This window comes from Taudactylus pleione, unplaced genomic scaffold, assembly GCF_031769625.1.
Source record: "Taudactylus pleione unplaced genomic scaffold, aTauple2 ptg000319l, whole genome shotgun sequence".
Taxonomy (NCBI): Eukaryota; Metazoa; Chordata; class Amphibia; order Anura; family Myobatrachidae; genus Taudactylus; species Taudactylus pleione.
Genome location: NW_028284720.1, coordinates 651500 through 670124, shown reverse-complemented (window position 1 = coordinate 670124; position 18625 = coordinate 651500). Strand labels below are relative to the sequence as shown.

The 18625-nt window shown below is 43.0% G+C and overlaps 1 protein-coding gene across 1 annotated transcript in view; it reads right to left on the bottom strand.

Moving 5' to 3' along the window:
- LOC148509553 (vomeronasal type-2 receptor 26-like) overlaps window positions 1–15601 on the bottom strand; it is a 37850-nt gene extending 22249 nt beyond the window's left edge. Inside the window, exon 1 of the mRNA XM_088442967.1 lies at window positions 15317–15601. Within this exon, the coding sequence (XP_088299093.1) occupies window positions 15317–15481 (165 nt within the window). The 5' untranslated portion in view covers window positions 15482–15601. The remainder of the gene's footprint in view (window positions 1–15316) is intronic.
- Window positions 15602–18625: the final 3024 nt, after the last annotated feature.

Genomic DNA, 18625 nt, shown 5'->3' with positions numbered 1-18625 from the left:
CCCCCCTGCGGTGCCAATTTGGCAGCCTCCTCCTGAGTTATGGCCTTTCATTAGTGCAGAGCAGGGTATATTTATACCTGAATTAGGATTAGAAATGTTATGCTTTCTTCACCAACAAAATCCCATTTTTAAAATTTTTCAAAAAACAATCAAGAGGCAAATCAGACAACATCAGCACCTTACAAAGTACGTAAACAACACTATGAAAAAAGGTGACACAGAACAGAACACTGCAGGACGTAGACATGGTAAAACCATTGCCACATAAGCAGTTATAGTAGCCAAATATGCAGCAGGGTGGCCAAAACTAAGGGCTTGGTGCAGGCAGTGAGTTGGAGATGGTGGTACTGTATCTGCTTTATCTGGAACATTCTGTAGCAGTCATAGAAGACCTTTACCTTTCCATGTTTCCATGCGATTATCCATGGTAAAATAAGCAGCTGATGATCTTCTGGAATGTATGGATCAATCTTTCCAACAGCCGTCGGATACATTATATGTACATGGCCTGTTTGTTTACTTTTCCAATTCTCAATGTACAGAAATTCAGGATATTCTTCTTTTTCATCAAAAAATATTGTTTTACCATATGGACCTATGTAATTCATTTTACTTACAAAGTGTTTCAGCTTTAACAAAACAAAACAGAAAATGCAATTAGTAAGTGTTTTAAAATATATGAATTATAATTTAAATGGCAAAACCTTTATCTAATTGATCTAATCTGCAATACATCGTACATTTTTACAGTATGTTTAAAACACACTTGGAATTATAATAATACAGCATTAATGCCACCACAAACTTAATTATATGCAGTTCTTTTATAGGTCCAGTGCTGGAAGTGTGCTGATAAACAACAGTATGGCATACCGGCAGAGACTTGGCTTCAGTGCTGAGTTGGGAAGAAAGACACTCAGGGCTGGATTAAGGGGGTGACAGGGGTGGTCATCCCGCAGCCCCACACACAAAGGGGACCCCACCTCTAGAGCATGCAGGGGGTGGGGTTCTGAGTAGCTAGAACCTCCCTTCATGGACCAATTCCCCCTGCTACCGTGGCTGAATTAGGTGGAGCCAAAACGGCAAGCCCTGCCACCAAATGACCCATTAGGCATTACGGTGCGAGGGGGCAGAGCCTAAGGATGTGATCAGCAGCTGCATAAAAAGTGTGTATATGTACTGTTTCATTGTGTATATATGTGTATGTATGTGTTTATGTGTATATGTGTACGTGTTATTGTATACACAGTATGTGTTAGTGTGTGTATACTGCATGTGTTAGAGTGTATATGTGTATGTACAGTAAGTGTTAATGTGTATATATGTTAGTGTGTGTATGTGTTAGTGTGTATGTATGTATTTATGTGTGTGTACTGTATATGTGTGTATATGTGTTAGTGTGTATGTATGTATGTCTTTATGTGTGTGTATACTGTATATGTGTGTATATGTGTTAGTGTGTATGTATATATGTGTTTATGTGTATGTATACTGTAAGAGTGTATTTGTGTTAGTGTGTATGTATGAGTTTATGTGTGTATACTGTGTATAGTATGTGTGTATATGTGTGTGTATTGTGTTTGTGTGTATACTGTATATGTGTTAGTGTGTATGTGTGTATACTGTATATGTGTGTATGTATTGTGTTTATGTGTGTGTACTGTATATCTGTGTGTATATGTGTTAGTGTGTATGTATATGTATACTGTATGTGTGTATATGTGTTAGTGTGTGTGTATGTGTTTATGTGTGTATACTCCTTACCTGCCTCCAGTCCACTCCTGTCTACCCACTCTTCTTCTTCCCTGCCTACAGTCTACTCCTGTCTGCCCACCCACCACCTCCTTGCTTGCCTCCAATCCTCACCTACATCCAGTCATCTACTGCCTACTAGCAAGCCTCATTATCCATCTCCCTGCCCCCATTCAGTCCTCTCACACCCACCTTCTCACTGCCTAATACCTGGCTCTAATCGTCTTCTGCCTACCCACCCGTCTCCTTACCTGCCTCATTTCCACTCCCGTCTACCCACCCACCACCTCCTTGCCTGCCTCCAATCCTCACACACCTCCAGTCATCTACTACCTACTAGCAAGCCTCCTCGCCCATCTCCCTGCCCCCACCCAGTCCTCACTGTCACGACCAGGATTTTGTGGTGTGGAGGTTGCGATCCTTGATGGTGGGGGCGCTGTGGCATGGTCCTTCCAGTGAGGGAGCTGGCGCATGGAGACTGGCATTGTGTGTGTGCAGGGGTGTGCCATCTCTGGGCCATCCTGGCAAGGGTAAGTCTAGCAGTGTCTCAGCCTCACAAGTACATGGGAGCGGCCATCTTGTCTTAGGTCACGTGACATAGTGTGCCTATCCTGATGCATCAGGTGAACTCTCCTGCCACTCACGCTCTTCTGCTGGGTACTTAAGGGGTTTGGAGCTCTCTGTAGTTGCCAGTGCAACCGTCTGTTTTAACATCAGCTATGAGAGAGTTCATGTGCTTCTGACCTTAGTCTTATGCTCCGGTGCTTGCCCTAACTCCTGGTTGATCCCTGGCTCCCTGCAAACCTGCACCATGCTACACTGCCTTGCTTCCTGCTGTGGATCAAGTCCTGCTCCTTCTACCTACCCACTACTCCCTGAACCTGAAGTTCCCAAAACCTACCCATTCCATCCTGAACCTGTTGTTCCCAATTACCTACTCCAGCCTGCACCAGAGTTTTCAGCAACTATTACAGCATTTCCAGATTACCCTGCACAGTCAACTCTCAGCATTTTTGAATTTCCCTCCAGCCATTCTCACAGCATTTCCAGATTGCCCTGTTTAGCCATCATCTCAGCATTACCTGCTTTCCCTTTCAGCAACTATTATTATAGTATTCCCGGCTTCCCTACCCTGCTATTACCACTGACTTTCTGGACTTTTCCTTCAACTCCACAGTTACCTCAGTTATCAAGACTTTATTTTAGTTCTGTCACTGATCTGGACATTCATTTGTTGCACCACTATTGTTCCTTCGGTCACAGATGTTAATCAGTATTATTCTTGTGCTTGTCTACTAGTATTTACATTAAAAAACCCACCTTTCAGTTTAAATCTGTTCTGGTGTCTGCTCCTAATTCCACCATGGGTCCACAGCAAACACAGATCCTAACACCCTCACACCCACCTTCTCACTGCCTAATACCTGCCTCTAGTCCTCTCCTACTTACCCACCTGCCTACTTACCTGCCTATAGTCCTCTCCTACCTACCCACCCACCTTCTTACCTGCTTCTAGTCCTCTCCTACCTACCCACCTGCCTCCTTACCTGCCTCTAGTCCTCTCCTACATACCCACCTGCCTCCTTACCTGCCTATAGTCCACTCCTGTCTACCCACCACCTTCTTGCCTGCCTCCAATCCTCACCCACCTCGTCTTCTCCTACCTACCAGCATGCCTCTGTGCCTGTCTCCCTGTCCCTATCCAGTCCCCTCCCACCTACCCTCCTGCCTTTAGTCCTCTAATGCCACCCACCTGCCTTTTCACCTGCATCAAGTCCACTCCGGTCTATCCACTCATGTCCTCACCTGCATCTAGTCCTTGCCCACTTCCAGTCCTCTCCCAGTTACTAGCATACATCCTTGCCTGTCTCTTCACCCACCTTCTGTCCTTGACCACCTACTATACGCACCCACATCTACATCTGCCTTCACTCCTTGCCCACCTCTTCACTTCTCACTGTTATTCCTTCTGGGCAAGTGCTCTCTGCAGCTGAAGTTGGCACTGGACTGCATAAACTACATCCCCTCCCTGCCACTATTTTCTGTTATCCATGGCATGTCCTAGTAGCCAGAGAGAAATCGGTGCCCAGTGCACCAAGAGTGGTATATTCCAGCCTGATACCAGTGTACCCAGCATGGTATATCTCAGCTTGATATCCAGTTACAAAGTTACTGCACTGTGTGCATGTGCTAATGTGAAAGTGCCCAAAATAATAGTGCCCCTTATAAAATGCAATCTGTGGGCATTTTATAAAGAGCACTACTACTGTGGTCATTCTAGAAAGGGGCATTACTACTGTGGGCTTTGCCTAAGGGTCCCTACTACTATGCACTTTGTATAGTGGGCACTACTACTGTGGACTTTGTTTAAGGGACATTATTACTGTGGGCATTGCATAGGGGGCACTACTACTGTGGGCATTGCATAAGGAGCACTACTACTGTTGGCATTGTGGAGGGTACAATACTACTGTGTACTCTACATAAGGGGCACTACTACTATGAGCATTGTATAAGGGGCACTACTGTTGTGTAGGATAATGTGTATAAGGAGTACTATGGTGTGGTACACTACATTATTGAAAAAGTGGAGAGTATTAAGGACACACCCTGTGTGAGTGGCCACACCCTCTTCTCTGGCAAACGCACAAGTACAACCTATGATTTTCCATACTCCCTCTTCAAAATTCCCACTCTGACCAATGCATAAGTCATTATAATATATATATATATATATATATATATGTATATATATATATATATATATATATATATAGATGCTGCACAGCGATGTCCAGGAGACACTGTGAGACACCTAAAGTCAATTTATCATCATATATTAAATTATTGAAGTGTTTGGTCACAATGTTAGTCACAGTTAGAAATATAAGCGGATGTTGTAGAGTGTACAATATACATTCAGCTCAGATATTTTAGATGAATTGATCAATAAGTTTGGTGATTTAGGCCCTCTTTCAGAGGTGGTCGCAAGAAGCTATCACTCTCTCTGAATGAGGGTGGCTGCTTCATTTTTGAAGTGCGACCTCCTGGTTGTTAGTTAAGCTGTGGGTTACCACCCACAGCTTAACGACCGACCAGGTTGATGGTCGCGATGGTGATCACCATCGTGTCTATCGAGCTTGCGGCAAGACCCTAAGGTTGGGCCTCGGCAACCGCAAGCCCCAGGGAGATTTCTGCTCTGATGGAGCAGGAAGGTCCCCACTGACATCACCGATGACATCAGTGCGGCCGCCCACAAAATGGTAGGCATTCTTAAAGGAATGCCTCCGTTTTTTAAACCACCCCCCGACCCGCCTACAAAAAGGGATGAGCTGTCAATCAACATCGACAGCCGCCCCTTCTGTAGCGAGCTCCGGAGCACCACCCCATGCACCATCACATGCACCCTCACATGCACCCTCACATGCACCATCAAATGCACTATTGCATGCACCATCACATGCACCATCACATGCACCATCAAATGTACCATCACATGCACCATCACATGCACCATCACATGTACCATAACATGCACCATCACATGCACCACCACATTCACCATCACATGCACCAACACATGCACCATCACATGCACCCACACAAGCACCATCACATGCACCACCACATGCACCACCACATGCACCATCACATGCACCATCATATGCACCACCACATGCACCATCACATGCACCATCACAAGCACCACCACATGCACCATCACATGCAACAACACATGCACCACCACATGCACCATCACATGCACCATCACATGCCCCACCACATGCACCATCACATGCACCAACACATGCACCATCACATGCACCATCACATGCACCATCACAAGCACCATCACATGCACCACCACATGCACCATCACATGCACCACCACATGCACCATCACATGCACCATCACATGCACCATCACAAGCACCACCACATGCACCATCACATGCAACAACACATGCACCACCACATGCACCATCACATGCACCATCACATGCCCCACCACATGCACCATCACATGTGCCATCACATGCACCATTACATGCACCATCACATGTACCACCACATGCACCATCACATGCACCATCGCATGCACCACCACATGCAATATCACATGAAAATCGCCACTAAAACACCTGAGACACTCCCACAACATGCTAATAAAATGCCTATAACATTTTTATGAGAATTTTCTTTTTTTTTTCATTCAATGCAGATCACCTCCCAGTCACCACCAAGAACGTCTGTCACTTTTCTGTCAAATTTCTGGTACTGTTTGCCCCAATCACAGCAGCTTCTTTGTGTGTACACTCTGTAACACATGCAGTGTAGGGATTTACCAGAATATTTGTGCAGTGTGAAAAAACCACTCTAGTACATGAACATTGGCGTTCTAACTGCATGCACCTCTGACTCAGGTCCCGGCACATGAGGAATGAAGCTATATTCTATATCTAAATGAAGTAGGGCAGTAATTCAGATGAAGCAAGTTATTGATCTAGGAGGTTATCCAGTGCCTATACCCGGGAGACTGCTGGCTACATTTTCATATATGCTTGGTCGGGTGAGATTATTAAGCACCCCATTCTATCTGGTACGCTGCTTTACCTTATGTATCTTGGATGTTTTAAACCATATTATTATTAAACAATACTACACTATATATACCCTTATCATTGTTTTTTCACATATTTATACATGGAGAGGATAAGGAGGATTTACCAACATCATTCAGAGGAATCTGAGAAGTGGAAAAATAAGAAGATTAATATGACTATACATAGAGAAGAGATAGGAGAGATACCTTGAGAATGTATTACCCCGGAGGGTGCACACAATTGCAAGTACTTTTCTTCTGTATGCTTGCTCCCAAGTTTGGGCTCCCTGGTTGTTTGCGGAGCGCAGTTACCATCCCCTTTCTGCTAATTTCATGTATGTACAGTAATTAAAAATATCAAGAACCTTGTGGTCCAATTCAGTAATGCAGCACAATAACAATAAAGTGATCACACACTACTAATAGTCATGTACAGGAAAAAGTACTTGTAATTGTGCGCACCCTCCGGGGTAATTTGGTACCAAGACATCTCTTCCTTCATCCTCTCTCTTTATAGTCATATCCATTTTCTTACTTATTTTCTCCATTATACTAACAAGAAAGGGAAAAGTGCAGAAAATAAGAAGAAACAAAATGTATATGACTATAAAGAGAGAGGATTAAGGAAGATATATTGTGGTATCATATTACCCCGGAGGGTGTACCCATGGGGGAAACTGATGTCTTCCCCCCAATTTTTTGTTTTACCCCCTAGGTTGCTGTAATTTCTTATTTTTAGATGCTTATTGTTTATCAAACCTTATGATGATGTGCCATGTTCTCCCCCCTCCTTCCCCTCACTATATCCCCTGTTTACCCCTTTCCCTCTTATAAAACACTTGATTTGGTTTATTTCCTCTCTGTTTATTACCTTCTTCAAATTTGGTCTGAATTGGGATCTTGTTGCCCCCTTTTTTCTGTATTAATTAGTATTTTGGCTGATCATTTAAAATAAAGAATTATATAAACATTTAATTCCTGAGCCCTCAGACATTAATGTTCACTAGGTACAGTATAGTATAAAGCAGAGTTGCGGTAAATTCCACTGAAATCTATGGGTGGAGCAATGTTTCGCCCTCAGACTTACCCCCGGTCATTCCCATTGAAGTTTTTATATGTTTAACTATTTAGATGATTTTAACCATAAGAAGCATGCACAGATCAAAATCGAATGTAAATCACCTACAAATACACCCAAAACATAAAAATTCAACCAAAATTGACCTTTTGTAAATATACCCCTAAAATTATATAGGAAATATATCAACTTTATCTGATTGGTTTTCATGTACAGTAAATTAATTCCATGAGAACTGCAGTAATATAACGTTTATTCCACATAACTTGCTCTCACTCACCTTGTGTTCAAATACAAATGTTTTTATATCATGGTTTTCTAAATACATATTTAAGGCTACATTCATGTCATGTAAAGCTTCGGCCATGCTGAGGACAGCGATATACACTTTGTAGGTGGCCGGATCTCCAGAAAAATTATAAAGGTCTCTAAACCTCTCCGTCCCAGTGCAGTTATTAAAATTTTTATTAGCAAAGTCTGAAAACAGAGCATTCTTATATGTATTTACTGACAAGCACAGAAAGTACTGGATCCAGATATCTTCCAGTATTGGGTCACTTGGATGACTGGATGGATGTAAAGTGTATAGACGTTCCTGTAATGCAGAGATATAACATGGCGGAGGGGAAAACACCAAACTGTTTACAAATGCTTCTTGTGTTTTCATAACCATAAGTTATATTGCAGATGACAACGATGCTGGGAGGATAAGGGTCTTGTTAATGAGAATATATGTTATACTTTGCAAAAACACAGCAGACATTACATTACTTGTTCCACAAATAACAATAATCTCAGTAGATGAGGTTTCTAACTCCAGAAGAATGTCAGGCATATATTCAGCTTGAGAAACTTTAATTTTGAATTCAACACAAATTCTGTAATTGTATAATTGCTCGCTCAGATATTGTAGCTCCCGTTCTCCAGTGTCATCATCTGATGTGATGATTCCGACCCAGTTCCACCCAAAGCTGCTCAATATCTTTGCAATGGCGACAAGTTGTGTCTGGTAGTTTTGAACTGTGCGGAAGAAGTTTGGATACAGAATCCTGTCACTGAGCAGCGGCTCCCTCGCTCCATAGCTGATCTGCAAATGTTAAAAGTGTCAGTTTCCAAAACTAACAGTTACTAAAGTCTATTCATGGATAAGAATTATTTGTATTCTAATCCTGTGTTACACTGATGTTTGTTTAACACCAAGAAAGTAGCAGCAAAAATAATAATAATAATAATAATAATAATAATAATAATAATAATAATAATAATAAAGACTCTGGCCCTCTGAGGTGGATGTCATTGGTTGTGTCATCGGATGCAAGTGACCAATGTTTTCAGTCTGCACATGTGTCCTTGGAGTCACGGAATGAGTTCTGATGCAAATAGAGACAATGTCAGAGGGCATTGCTGGAAGGTAACGGGGGTGGCTATGTGGATGTGGGCATGTTACAGGCGTGTTACAGTCAGCAACTGTGGCTTTTACTGTAGATGCACTGGCACTCGTTACCTTGTTCAGATAGACATTCTGCACCTCCATAAAGCTAGTTGCAATTTCCAATGGTGTAACCAATATGTAATAGATGGTGGATCTTTGTACACACAACGGCGGATTACTGCCACAGTTGGTGGGTGTCTCCAGGGGCACTGAGAGGGGTGGGAGCGGGTACAGATTACCCGGCCTGGGCTTCCTGAGGGGCCTGGTGGGGCCCAGCGGGGGCCCGGGTCCGACGCCGCCCCCCCTCCCTCACAGCAGCCCAGCACACAGCATGTGCTGAGCTGCAGTTGGAGACTGCTCATGGCTGCTGAGGAGCAGCCGCAGCAGTCTCCTATGCCTGTGCGGGGGAGCGATCACACTGATTGCGCCCCCCCTGGCTTTGCGCTGGGCTGAGGGGGCTCAGAGTGCCCCCCTTTCACGGCGCTGCAAATCTTTTTTATGTATTTTTTTTTCGGCAAGGGGGCATGGCCACGCCTCCTGAGATTAAACCATGCCCCCTATTACCGGGGCCTGTCTTTGCTCTTGGCAGCCCTGGGTGTCTCTTTAGGATGCCCACCAACTGTGGCATTAGTGTAATGCAGTTATGCTGTGTATAAAGATGCACTGTTGGAGTATAGACCACCTCTAGATCAGGCCCTCTGCTGGCTCATTAACCCTTTATACTTAGACTGGGTATAACTTTAGTTTTAAGCTTCCACCTGGTGAGCAGACTGCTGGTTCCCCTTATTACAATTATAAGTCTATTTTCTTGCCAAACTTTAATTTCAAATAAGATGCAAAACTCTCAGCAATGACTAAACATGATGATACACCTGATATTCCTCAGTATAAAGTAATAAGGAACACAGTCTGATGCTGGTTTCCTTGCTCAGTTGTTTGGTAGTTTTGATTCTTTCTTTAGTGCACAATGTACTGGCTGTGCAGTGATCAAACTTGAATGCTGCCCTTATTTATAAGCTGGCTTACATAAGGTTAGAGGCTATTGAGCCCAATTTCTCCTCATATTGTTGTGACACTAAGCTCCACTGCAGCAATTTCCCATTATCCCCTGACACTCTTTGTAACTAGGTAAAGGTATTGTGATCTCTCCCCATGGTAAACTGACATCCATAGAGGTAGGGATGTACAGTAGCTTCTGTAGGGACTATATAATGTGTAAACTCTTTTTTTTCATAGTGGCATAGGCTTCTTTCCTAAACATATCTTCCAGCTCAATTATTCACCTTGGAGTTATTTCTCTTTTTTATTTGAATGGTTGAGGAAGGAACCCAGGCCATATGCACTGGCATCCATCTGCACCACAAAGTGATGCAGCATGGGAAATGTAGTCAGATCAGCTTTAAGACCTGTCAGGTGTAATTAGAACTCTGTATGTTTTGTATTGTCTCCCAAAAGTATGTTTCCATGCCAATAAAGGTAACCAGGCCTCTTTAATTTCTGAGCTGCAGTTCTGGATCCTGCCAGAGGGGCTGCTCTTCTGACTTTGTTCTACATACAGTAGAGATAATCGGTTTCAGTTTCCTGAAAACCAAATCCACACAAACTTAGTTATTCTAAGTTGGTGCATGTCCCGGCTCTTGTATTTCTGCCAGGCTTGGATCGTAAAATGAGGCAAAGTGTCATCTTCCAGGTGCCGGATCTCATGTGTTTTGAATTGCATATAAAAGTCCTTCCTTGTGTTTAGGTGCCAATTCACACAGGAGATCTGAGGGAGAGGATGTGGGAACTGTGTTGGAGAAAGAAGTTTAACTTGTTTTGTTCTAACTTAGGCACTTTGCCATTTTGGGACTGTGGGCTGCAGCACCCAGAGGCACCAAGTGCCAGAGAAGTGGATTAGTTAGATTGTTGCGGAAACCAGGGACATGTGGACCTGTAGTAGTCCCAACCCTATCATACTACCTGTCATGCTTCAGAGTTTTGATATAAAACTGTGTTTTTATACATGTGTGCCTCCCCAGCCATTGACCTCACCACACATCAGTGGCAGAAGTGCTGTGTTGTTCTTTTTGTGTGTATGGGCAACTTAAAGTCAGTTAGGCAGGGGCACTGTGTCACTTAAAAAAAACCATTATGAGCACTGTGTTCTTCTTAAACGAGCACTGTGTGGACACTGGGCACTGTGTTTATTAAAAAAATGCCATTAGGAGCATTGTGTTCTTAAAAGGGAACTTTGTGGGTACTGTTAATAAAAAAAGGCCATTTAGGAGCAGTATTTTGTTGTAAAAAAAGAGAAATTAATAAAACTTCTGTGTGTTCAGGTTCTTGCACTGTGTTAAAAAATATGATCCAGCAAGTGCCGTGCCACCATTACTAGAAGTGCTGTGAGTGGATATGTATCAGTCAACAGAAGAGCAAGAGCTACCAAGTACTAGTGATTGGGCTGCCACTAGTGATTACAGTACTTCAACAACTACTAAAGCTGTTGGTCAAGGGCAAAGAAGGCTTAAGACACAGCACCTAAAATCAAAATAGTAATTCACAATGTTAAAGAAAAAAACATCACCTCTAATAATAAAGGAAAAGTTTACTGATGAAAAGAATAAAATTGCAAACATGCCACACATCACATGCAGTAGCAAGCAAATGCTCAGGCCATGGTCTTTATCTATGAGTGGTGGTGGTGCTGCTACTGCTTATTCATGATGTGAAATTGGTGGGACTATAGGTTTTTGGAAAAAATTAAGATGTCGTCCAGATAGACCACAACAGATTTGTAAATGATGTCCCTGAAGATCTCATTCATGTACCCCTGAAATACCACTGGGGCATTACATAAACCAAATGACATGACCAGATATTCAAAATGACCATCTCGAGTGCTGAATGCAGTCTTCCATTCATCTCCAACTTTAATGCAAATTAAATTGTAAGCTCCTCAGAGGTCTAGATTGGTGAAAAGGTGGGCCCCACGAACCTTATCAAAAGTTCCAAGATGAGTGGGAAAGGGCATTTGTTCTTGATGGTGATCAAATTGAGAACACGGTAGTCTATACAGGGTCTGAGCCCTCCATCCTTCCTTTCAAACCCAGCTCCAGCAAGAGAGGTGGACGGTCTGATGAAGCACTTAGCCAAGTTTTCCCTGATATAATCAGACATGAATGCAGTCTCAGGAACAGACAATGAGTAAATATGGCCCTGTGGACGCATTTTCCCAGGAAGGAGATCAATGCCACATTCCCAGGAGAGATGACAGAGTAGCTCATGCACAGCTTGTTCATTAAAAACATCAGAAAAATCTTGATAGGGTACAGGTAAACCAGAGATGGACAGGACACTTGATTGATCAGGAAGAAGATGTTTACTTGAAACTTGATGGATATGCATCAGAAGTACATGGGTTAGACATCGATGGAAGCAGTCAGGATCCCAAGCTAGGATTTGCATAGGGACCCAGTTCAGTGTGGGATTGTGGCTTTTATGCCTCAGCAGACCTAAGACTAACTCATCTGAAGTTTTTGGAAGCACTGGAAGCTCCAGTTCTTTGTGGTGAAAACATCCTATTTGAAGAGAGACTGGAAGAGTAATGGACAAGATAGTTTATCCTCAAATAATATTGCCATCTACACCAGATATATCAATTTTGTTTGGCAAGAGATTTGGAAATGAAATTCCCTGCAGTACCTGAATCAATCATGTTTTTCACCACTTTGTCCTTGACTTGAGGAGAATGATTACTGATAAAAGACTATCCATCAATTGTGATGATTTGACTATCACCCCCAACTGGACACCCCCAGAGCAAGTTAGGGTCTCGCATTTCCCACAAGAAGAGGACAAATTTTGAGCATATGTTCTGGGGTTGCACGGTAAAGACAGAGCTAGTTCTGAAACTGATGGGTATGTTTAGCCACCATTAACTGAGACTTGATAACCAGCATGGGCTCTTGTTTAATTGTAGCAGGGGAAGGCGGATATACCTCTGCAAGCAACCAGTCCCAGAAGCAGTCTTCACAACCTTTACTTGCCAACCACTCTCTATGGCATAAATCACTATTGATTCACAAGGAACTATTTCCATGAAAGATTAAGGAAGATCCCAAGAGGATAATTCATCTTTCTTTTTTTCAGAAAGACTGTGAAGAAAGGCAGCCTTGAGGGCCTCTTCATTCCATTTCAGTTCAGAGGATATTGTTTGGATTTGGACTGTTCTAAAGTATGGGTCCCTTGTCAGACTCAAAGGAGATCAGAGGAGGACAAAGCAATGCGACCCGGCTCTTCAAAGATTCTCTTGAAGGCAGAAATTAAATGTTCATAGTTGGACACCAGAGGATCTGCCTGATCCTATAATGGGTAGACCTAATCCAGTGCAGTTCCCTTCAGGAGAGAGATAACCTTAGACCTTGATGTAGGAAAGTTTTGTGGCAGACACTCAAACTGACTCTCACACTGTTTAACGAAACCTCGACAGCACTTTAGAATTATCATCAAAGTGCTCAGGAGATGCCAGTTTAAGATGAGGTTTAGGGCCAACAGAAACAGGAGGAAGAACTGGAGGATTGGAAGGGGCTAACATAGCAGGAGGAGGAAGCAATGTGGCTAAGGTTGCCTGTATTGACATTAACTTCCCTGAAAGCTCTTGAAGGTATTGACCCACCTGATGTTCCACAGCGTCCTGATTATCCATGTGTGAGACAAGGTCTTGCAATGCCCCAGCAACCTGGGACCCAGTAGCTTCCATTGGGCATGTGCAAACTTTCACACCTGGCTCTGAAGAATCCCAGATTGAGGGGTTGAAAGCTGAGGTCCTGGGTTAAGGAAGGAATTGATGGTGAGGGGCCTGAATGTAAGTTCTCCTCAACCACAAGTATCAGATGTTGGTGAGATCTGACCATAGGCATGGAGTCTAACGTGCCAGAAGTTGTTCACCAGTAACTCCACCAAGCGGAATATGGGTTTATCTGCTCCTGACAAGCAGTTCATGGCCCTTTGGTCAGCTATCTGATACAAGTGGGAAACAGAGAAAGATACACTACTATGGCCCATAGGAAGTACTTTGGATAAGTAAAAATACATCTGCTATACCCTTTGGTACAGAGTTGGTACACTAGGGTTGGTACACTAGGCTGACTGCACAGCATTTGGATACTGGTGCACTGCTGGTGCAGAAGGTGGTTTAGTGGTTGGTGTGTAAAGAGTACACAAGGCGTGAATCCAGATGCACCACGGATGCTTTGGTGGTTGTGCTTAGTGATGAGTACTGAGTACACAATGTGCATATCCAGATGCACTGGAGGATGCTTCAGTAGCTGTACTCAGTGGTTTGTACTGGGTACACAATGTGCGAATCCAGGAGCATCAGAGGATGCTTTGATAGTTTTACTTAGAGGTGTGTACTGAGTACACAATGTGAGAATCCAGATGCACCGGAGGATGCTTAGGTAGTTGTCCTCAGTGGTGTGTACTGAGTATACCATATGCAAATCCAGATAAAAGTGTGAATTGAGGGATTTAAAGTAGGTGGATCAAACTTACTCACTGCTCTTAGTTTGCATTGTTCATGTTCTGTCACAGTGGTGGAAGGGTGAATATCATCAGTTCTCTGTGCAAAATGGTCTTTGAGATGCAATTGTCTATTGAGTCTATACAAATTCTTCAGAATATAGAACAGGAACCTGGAAAAGAGCGACAATCAGCATATACTGGTAGTGACAATGTTGCACAGGTAACTTCCTGGTCTCCAGAGCCCAGTTATATACCCTGCAGTAGCAGTTCATTGGAGGTCAGCATCTGTTGATTGAGGCTACGCTACCATTGGTTAAGGGAACAGTCAGGTGAAAAAGACTAACATGGTGGCGTCCATGACAGCAATCTTGGAAACCAAGACACAGAGCCACCGATGGAAGTTTAAAAGCACTGAAGGCTTAATGCTCAGCATGTCACCCACCACTGCACCTGACTTCTGACCACATGAGAAGTCAGGGGAAGCTAGTTTTGGGGTGACTAATGGACAATCCTAGGTCAAACACTGACAACCTTCTTGCTTTGAGTCTAGAAGATATGACAAACTAGAAACAGGCAAATCAGTACAGAAAAAAACACTAAGTAGTAAATGTAACAGGGTGTGAGTTTTATGTGCATGACAAAATCAGACCTTCTTGCATATTTAAAAGTCTATGTGGAGCAATGTATACACATGAAGATGGACTGATTCTCACATAGACAGATGGATACATACATCCAATGGCGTCACTTTGTGCCTAACTCAGAAACAATTCCTCTCTCTATAAGATCCCTCACCTGAAGCATAGGGTGCATGGTGCTCGTGTTACTAGGTTATTGTCATCTAGTATTATATTAGGTGTTCAAAGGTAATAAAATATCACATAGGCTAAATAAAAGGACTATCTTCTGTTTCCTGTATGTTATAGAATAAAATGTAGACAGCAATTACCTGTGTATATCCCAAGATATTCAGTAATTGTGCCATAGGAAGTGTAGTGACAGAATGGATATCTCCAATAAAACCGGCCACCTTACCATGCACCAAGCATGCATAATTACTAGCTGTCAGTTTAGGCCCAGACAGTATCTGTAGAACATCCTTAATAACTTTCATTATATATCCACAAGAATCATTCACGTGATATCCCAGAGTAACATTGGGCAGAATATTCGGATTACTGTTAATCTCATCAATGGCCAATATAAAAGCTTGGAGCTGCTGATATTCTCTCAGGTGAACGCTGTGAAATAAAACATCTTTCTTAGTTCTCATAATAAAACAGCTCATAGTGTTAATAATATACATACATGTAATATACAAGCAATTATAATGCTGTACATATCTAAAAGTATAAACTGTAAATAATATCTATATAGTTGCATAGGTCTTATGTTATCATTTTAGTTTTCTTTTAAAGAAATGTGTTTATTTTAAAAAACAGCACACTTTATTTTCTGAATATATTTTTTGTTACTTTGGGTTCTGCAACCTATAAACAGCCCATTGCCCGTAGCCTCAAATCTTTAAAAGTCCACACAAATGCCTGGTGATTTATATAATCCTTACAATTTGCAATATGAAGAGAAAAATAATGGATGCACAACACAAAATATTTGTATTGTCACACAGCAGCTATCATTAAGAATTGGCAAAACAATTTAATAAATGGTGCAAATAGCATTGTTCAGTACCACAATAGTAAATAAATACTGCTTTTCTTGTATTTATTCATATATTTGAATATGCTTAGCCAGCATAGATTAGGCACAGTGGTGGAACTAGAGAGTGGTGGGCCCAGGTGCAAGAATATGTTTTGGGCCCCCCGATGCAGTACCCCATGTAGTGGTACACCTATGCAGTGCCCCCAGTAGTGCCCCTTATATAGTACCCCCAGTTGTAGTCCCCCGCTATGCAGTTCCCCCAGTTGTAGTCCCCCATTTGTGCAGTGCCCCCAGTAGTAGTCCCTCCTATGTGCAGTGCCCCCAGTATTAGTCCCCCCTATGTGCAGTACTCCCAGTAGTATTCCCCCACTATGCAGTGCCCCCAGTAGTAGTCCCCCCTCCATCAGTTCCCCCAGTAGTAGTCCCTCTTATGTTCAGTGCCCCCAGTAGTAGCCCTCGCTATGTGCAGTGCCCCCAGTAGTATTCCACCTAAAAAACAAATGGACACAAAAAAAACACTTACCTTAATCGCCTTCTCTTGTACCTGCTGCTGTCTGCTCCTTCGTCCTCCCGACCGTCTCTCACGGGAGATGTCATGACATCTATCCTATTTCCCACTGTGGGAGCTGGAAGGTGGAGCACATGAGTGAGCTCCAGCCCAGCTCCCTCCGTGGATGCAGCAGCCAATATGAGAGTGTGTGACTTTCATTGGCTGCCAAAACAAAACACATCACCGCTGGGTAGTATGAGTGTACCACCCAGGGCCAGCAGTGGTTTTTGTTGTGTAGTGTGGACCATACTCACTGTGGTCCACACTACACTCTGGAGCCTGGGGGACACTGGCGGAGGGTGCAGTGGTGCTCTTGGCTGCAGGGGCTATGGGCCCCTGCACCATAGTGGGCTCTGGTGCAAGCCACTTGCTGCACCACTGCTAGTTCCGCCACTGAGTCGGACCTCACTTTTTATGCACTCTGGGACTTATTCACTATGGATAACTATTGCAATTGCAGCTGCGATTATGCATGCAATTCTACTGCAAAAATTAGCTAATGTTTGCAGCCACAAAGCCAACATAGAGATGCCCACGCAGACCTGTGTATACAGTACATCAGTACATTGAGTAACATCAGCCCCTCATGCACAATTACAACAGCCTCACCTGTCTCAGAAATTACAACACTCATCACACGTAGTGAGTACACAAGCTGTGTATGCCTTCACAGTCGCTAATTTTTGCACACCCAAGTAACAGCATTCAAAGTAAGTGACATGTCTGCATTTCTTTGACAACTCCCATATCACCATCTCAAATGCTAATGTCCCATTGCTCACCCCATGATGGCTTTATTTCTGTGTGCTTGATCACACAGTGAGCACAATACTCACTCATGCATGTGCATAGTGATGCATTTACGTGCATAGTATGCACCATTGGGTGATCTGCATAAGCTTTTGCCATTGCGATCCGTAATGAATCAGGCCCCCTCTGTACATTGGTCATTGGTCTTACAGACATGACTATAAAACTCAGTGTGGATGTTGCAATTTTTTCCAACACACTTCTCACAGGCACTATTATTGGATTTCTATAATGACGTTTCAGCTAATGCAACATTTTATTGTAGAGTACATACTAGAGGGTGGACAGCTTAAGTAAAGCAAAGCTACTTTGCATAGTGTGCTCCAAATTCCCTTTTTTGTCCTCCCAGTAGTCACTGGGTCTGTATGACATGCTAACTTGTACATTGTCATTCATATAATCCACCACTATTCAATTGATGTTCATGGTAGAGATTCCAATAATTGTGGGCAATATCATTTTAGGCCTGACCAGATGTCAAAATATTGTTTCACTTTGGTGTGCTGACTGGACTCATTCCCATCACCAGTGGGTCTCTGGGAAAAGGTTAGTTATTTCCTGGCAGCAGCACTTGCAGGAGAAACTAAAGCAGGAGACTTTGCTGTGTCATGTGCCACTTGAGCTGAATAATTCCTGCAAGGTTTTTTTTGCATCTCTTAAGATCTGTCTTAGGGCCTGATTCAATACCATTTGCAACTGTGATTACACATGCAATCGGCCAATCATTTTCATATGTGCATGTGTATGCATCTCGGTGTATGTGCACAAACCGTCCATTGCAATCAGGACTGCGATCTCATTGACTATGCAGACCCATCACAGAGAGATTTACAGGAAGCACCATTTGTGGAAAGTGACAGGGGTGGTCAGGGAATTTAGGGGTGCCAGTGCATTTGAATGCCATTGAAAGGGCATGCATAAATTATCCACCATAATGCCATACGCAGCCTGAGGACTCATACCAAGCAATGAAGTTAGCAATTTCTGAGTAAGGTCTAACCTTGTGCAAGTGTGTGTGAGGCTCTGATGGTATTCGATGTTACTGATTGTTAAGCAGTCTTGCTAAACTTTACAGATGTGTGTAAGGTAAAATAGTACTGCAATGGCATAGCAATCACAGTGGATTAGAATACTATCACAGTTGAACTGCTTGCATATTCACTATTGCAATTTCAGTTTTGATCTCTAGTGAATCAGGCCCTCAGTTGAAAAAAATACATTATGCATGTCTTAAAC